Source organism: Onychostoma macrolepis, chromosome 07 (assembly GCF_012432095.1).
Source record: "Onychostoma macrolepis isolate SWU-2019 chromosome 07, ASM1243209v1, whole genome shotgun sequence".
Classification (NCBI taxonomy): Eukaryota; Metazoa; Chordata; class Actinopteri; order Cypriniformes; family Cyprinidae; genus Onychostoma; species Onychostoma macrolepis.
In genome coordinates, this window is record NC_081161.1 from 45,488,646 (window position 1) to 45,494,690 (window position 6,045).

The window sequence follows — 6,045 nt, forward strand, 5'->3', positions numbered from 1 at the left end:
AATTAATAGTAGTTCTTCATGAGGTATGACAGAATACATTAGTTATTTATTAGCTAACTGTTACTTAACACAATCATAAAATTATATTACATACTGATTAGTTAACACATCTTCCTTAGTAGTTAACATTAGTGAGTTAAGTGTTAATGAATAATTACCTGTTAGTTCTTCAATAATTCCTTATTAGTTATGTGTTAACCAATATAGTTAACTTAATCTATATCACACAAAGAGTACCATTTTTCTGAAAATATAAGCATGATAACACATTTAATAATCATTTTATACAAGTTCAGTAAAGCAATAAGGGTCCACTTTATATTAGGTGGCCTTAACTACTATGTACTTACATTTGAATTAATCATTTGGTACAGTGCACTTATTGTGTACATACACTCTCAGAAATAAAGGTACAAAAGCTGTCACTGGGGCCGTACCTTTTCAAAAGGTACATGTTTGTACCTAAAGGGTCCATTGTGGTACCTTAAAGGTACACATTAGTACTTAAAGTGTACATATTTGAACCTAATAGGTACAAAAGTGTACATTTTGAAAAGGTACCGCCCCAGTGACAGCTTTTGTACCTTTATTTCTGAGAGTGTGCATGTTTTTACATTATACTTATATTTTAAAAAATACCTATATGTAATTACATCTGTAATTAATTTCTGCAATTACATTTATACACTGTTGACCCATCCCTTACACCTTAACCCACCCTTAAACAGACCCATACCACCAAACCTGTCCCTAACATTACCCGTATCCCACCTCAATAGCAGCAAAAGTGTTTTGAAATACAGTATGAACACTAAGTACATTGTACTTATTTTTTATGTAAGTACATAGTAGTTAAGGCCACCTAATATAAAGTGTGACCGCAATAAGTGACTTACATTTTAGACATAAAATTGCTTGTTTTTACTCAATTTTGCCAACGAAAATAGTTCCAAACAAAGATCATTGCACTGTTTTGCATCTCTGAGCAATGGGCTGTGTTTACTTATTGAATGAATCGGCTTTTTGAACGAATCGGTTGATAAAAATGATTCAGTGACTCACTCATTAACACAGTCAAATGCTTTGTTCCTGAATGAATCAGCCGTTTGAATGAATCAGTTGAATCTCAATGATTCACTCATTAACAGTCACTTGCTGCCACCTACTGGTGGTTTTAATTTCAAATTTTTTACGACTATTTTTTCATTTTAAATGTCAGTATTCAACGTTTTATGTTAAAAACAAAACATTAGGCCTATTTATGCATCTGTAACTGCAGTTTAAATGCATCCATGTCCCCTCTGAGATACATTAAACTGTGTAAATACATCTAAATGCTGGAATGATGGAATGAAAGACACTAAGTACCAGATGAAGTGCTTCTTATTCATACCCACAAATGCAAAATGGAAAACAAAAAAAAAGTTCAAACTGAACACAATCTTGCTACTCAAGCTGTGTATGAACATTTTTTATATATATTTATTTTCTTCTTTTCCATTTTGCATTTACTTGTACATTTACTTTCAATACTTAAGAATGCTTAAGATTTTAAAAATACTTTTCGCACTTAAGTACAATAAATATCACATACTTTAAGACTTTTAAGACTGGGTGGTTGTTCTGCACGCTTGATCAACAAACTACAGTTAGTCCAAAATGCAGCAGCTAGAGTCCTTACTAGAACCAGGAAATATGACCATATTAGCCCAGTTGTCAACACTGCACTGGCTCCCTATCAAGCATCGGATAGATTTTAAAATCTTGTTAATTACTTATAAAGCCCTGAATGGTTTAGCTCCTCAGTACTTGAGCGAGCTCTTATCACATTATAGTCCTCCACGTCCGCTGCGTTCTCAAAACTCTGGCCGTTTGATAATACCTAGAATATCAAAATCGACTGCGGGCGGCAGATCCTTTTCCTATTTAGCACCCAAACTCTGGAACAATCTATCTAACACTGTTCGGGAGGCAGACACTCTCTGTCAGTTTAAATCTAGATTAAAGACCCATCTCTTTAGCCTGGCGTACACATAACACACTAATACGCTTCTATTATTCAAATCCGTTAAAGGATTGTTAGGCTGCATTAATTAGATCAACCGGAACCGGGAACACTCCCCATAACACACGATGTACTCATTACATCGTAAGAAGAATGGCATCTACGCTAATATTTGTCTGTTTCTTTCTTATTCTGTTTCTCAGTCCGTATCCGATCAGATGGTGGATCAGCACCAAGAGATGATGTCTACAGCCCTGATCGTCAGCGGAGACCAGGACACCCAGATGAGCCCCAGAGATATATCCCCAGTGAAAACCTCGATTGAATACAATAAAACTAAAAAAATAACTAAATAACTAAAATATAATAAAATACCTAACTACATAATACTACTATTGTTAGAAATTGCAACAAAATTAAAATAGAAATATAAACTTTTGAACTGCGGGTTTCGTCTGGTCAGAGGAGAACTGGCCCCCGACTGAGTCTGGTTTCTCCCAAGGTTTTTTTTTTCTCCATTCTGTCACAGAGGGAGTTTTGGTTCCTTGCCGCTGTCGCCTCTGGCTTGCTCAGTTGGGGACACTTAATTTCTAACGATTATCGCCGATTTGATTGCAAAGATACTATTTAAACTAAACTGAGCTAGACAATGACTGAAAATTGAAAATTGAGTGTTTAAATCTTATCATTATACATTACTGACACTCTATCCTCCAATTTGATACTGTTAAGTGCTTTGACACAATCTGTATTGTAAAAGCGCTATATAAATAAAGGTGACTTGACTTGACTTGACTTTTATTCAAGTAATATTCAAAAGGGTGACTTCAACTTCTACCAAAGTCATTTTCTGGTAAGATATCTGCACTTTTACTTGAGTATGGCTTTCAGGTACTTTATACACCACTGCCTGTATGTTTGCACTATATCCATACTTTCTAAAATGTAAAATGACTTGGTAATTGTTAAATTATATCATGCTCTCTGCCAGATGATTCTGTGAGTTTGCCTCTCTGCGCTCCCTGCTCCCTTCTCTCTTCCCCACTTTTGTCTTTTCTCTTATTTTATACACACATGTGCACATATGTGTGTTTCCTCAGATCAAATGTTCAGAGGAGAATGGGGGCTTTAGTCCCGAAGGTTGAGTTTGGTCTGTACTATCGAAACTTGGCATTTGGATGAAGTTCTCTGCGGCCAAGTGTATTCCTAATATGTTCAGAACTTCCTGGTCTTATTCCCATTTTATATATCGTGTATTTCTTGGATTGTGTACAAAATATGTTATCCTTTATTTCATTGAATATTCCACTGCACCACCCCTTAAAATGTGACTATATAATCTGTTGATCTAATAATGCATTTTGAAGACGTTTGTGAACAGACAATTGGCTTCGTGTTCATAATTCTTTCCATGGGCCCATGCAAGGACTGAGAATAGTCGGACGGCATCGAAAGATGAAGAGCTGAAATATTCTTAACAGAAATAAAGCTAATTATGTTATGTTTGTTCTGTTCTGTTATAATTCCAACTGACATATTGTTGTAAAATATTAACCAGCAGCAATAAAAGTACATGATTATCCATGACACAATCGCATACAAGGGGAGTGCAGTGGACTATTGTGAAGAGCTCGGAGACACAAGGTGATCTGGACTTGGAGAGGTAATGCAAGTTATCTGTTTTCATTGTTCATGTTTATCAGTTTGTTTTCGGGAAATAAGTGCTTGAAGCCCTAAGAGATCATACATCATTATTTTCCTGTCTAGTTTTGTCATGATCCCAGTTTAAATGTATTTACCTTTTGTTGTATATTGGTCTGCAGTAACTTTTTTTAGTGCAATATATATATATATATATATGACTCTAACATAGACAAGTGAATTGGTTTTACTTTTGCAAGAAGTATAAAACTGGGGATAAAAGTGGAATGTCTGTCCAGTTAAAGAAAGATTGCAATGTAAACAACTTGCAGTTGACCAGAGAAATGTTACGCAACATACAGGCTGTGTTTCTCCTTAGAAAAGTGGTGATAACAGTAACAGTGTCCTCTAAAGATTGCCACATTCTGCTGTGCTTATTTGATTGTTTTGAGTTTTTTCTTTTGAATTTATCCTTATGTGAGAATGTTAGCATACTGTATGCAAGTTCCACACATTAGCCCAATGACAGAATCCAATGGGGTGGACAAAGGATTAGGTTACTGTATGTAGGTCTTATACTTGTATACTTTGCGAATTACATCAGCATAGACATTCAATCATTGACATTCATTTAATGAAATGAGGAGCTTTATTATGAAAAGCTTTATACAAATGACTATACAAATGAAATGCGTGTCTGTCTCATGGTGACAACACCTTTTCCGTTGCATACATTATCACAGCACTGTATCATTGCAATAATCTTTGAATATGCTTAATTTCAACACAGGATTGAACAGAACTGACCAGTCAAGATGTCTAAGAAGTAAGATTTTCAAAGCATCTGATTTGAGATGTTTGAGATTTTTTTAACACTTTACACAAGGTTTCATTTTTTTTTGCCATTTAATTATATTAATTAAAAATCAGACTCCAAGAGAGCAAATTACAATAGGGTCAGGACACTATTTAACCTACTGCATTGGGGTAGTGGGCGCTTGTGCAACATAAGCAATGATGTGCATTCGAGCAACAGATGAAGGGAAGTTAGAAAAGAGCATAAAAAGAGCATACTTTATTTTTTTAATTCTTTTTGGCTGTATTGCTAAATCCCAGCATAACAGTTATCAATGGCATAGTAATTAACAGAATTTATTTTCTTTGTGGTAAGGCCAATGCTGTCAACTTAAAAACAATAAATTATATATTTCAGGGAACTTGAAGCTCTTAATGATGAACTGCAGAGAAGCATCAAGGAACTGAACTCAGGATTTGACGAAAAGTTTCCAACACTCAATCGTAAAATAAAGGAGCTGAATGACGTCACTGATGAACTGCAATCCATGCACAAGGCCACAACGGTGGGCAGTTTGTCAGGAGGCGTAATAGGAGCAGCAGCAGGAATCACAGCACTAGTGGGTTTGTTTTTGGCCCCGTTGACATTTGGTGCTTCGTTAGCTGTTGCAGGAGTTGGAACAGGTGCATTAGTGACAAGTACAACATGTACCGTCACCAACATGATCAAGCAGAAAAACCTACGTCAGACTATTAAGAAGATCACGGAAGATTTCCTGAATATAATCAAGCCATTAATTAAGCATATAAAGACGATTTCTGACATCATAGAAGAGATTCAGAAGAAGGAGTGGGTTTCTGAATCAGATATCACACTCCCGACAACTGTGGGCACTTTGGAAACTCTTTTAGGCATTTCATCAATTGCAATCGAATTACAAATGGCTAAAATTGAGAATGTGGCCACAAGAACGGCCAGAGCTCTCAGAGTGGCTGGGAAAATAACTAGTGGACTCTCGTTTCTGTTGCTTCCTTTTGATGTATTTAGCATTTATCAAGATTCGACTGAGATCTCTGAAATGAATCAAGTAGCAGACAAGAAAAAAGTGGAAGAAATCCAGTCAAACACTTTGAAATTTATTCATCAGGCGAGAGAAACAGCTGCTTTATTTCAGGAGACTCTGGATGAAATTGAAAGTGCCAGAGACACAATTAACAGAGAACCATGTGTGCAGTGTGGTGGGATGCATGTATAATGGACACCACGAGTTGCATCTATGTGTGTCTCATCCACAGGTGTTGAAAACTAACACTGAAGCAGTTTATAATTTACATGTTTTTAAATAATTTATATAGTTTATCATTTTCAACATAATCGAGCACCTAATCACTTGCTCAGACATAGGTATGTAATATTTCACTGATTCTTGAGAAGTGGGACAAAACAGGGTGCAATATTGAAAAAAAAAAAAAAAACTAGTACTCAGACAAATTACATTGTTGTACTTTACATGTACTAAGCTACTGAGTTATCCTTTGATTCAACCTCACAACTTTTTTCTTTTTTTTTTAATCAAAATGTGCTTTTTATCTTTCCATCACTT

At 35.6% G+C, this 6,045-nt stretch overlaps 1 protein-coding gene across 2 annotated transcripts; it reads left to right on the plus strand.

Annotated features, from left to right (window-relative positions):
- Nucleotides 1–3,603: 3,603 nt before the first annotated feature.
- Nucleotides 3,604–5,817, plus strand: LOC131544681 (apolipoprotein L3-like). 2 transcript variants are annotated; one of them, XM_058783067.1, is made up of 3 exons: nt 3,604–3,668; nt 4,437–4,472; nt 4,860–5,817. In XM_058783067.1, the coding sequence occupies exons 2-3, from the start codon at nt 4,462–4,464 to the stop codon at nt 5,695–5,697; spliced, it is 849 nt and encodes a 282-aa protein (XP_058639050.1). In that variant the 5' UTR covers nt 3,604–3,668; nt 4,437–4,461; the 3' UTR covers nt 5,698–5,817. The 2 variants fall into 2 exon arrangements, with proteins under 2 accessions (XP_058639050.1, XP_058639051.1); XM_058783068.1 differs by lacking the exon at nt 3,604–3,668 and adding an exon at nt 4,172–4,208.
- The last annotated feature ends 228 nt before the right edge of the window (nt 5,818–6,045 follow it).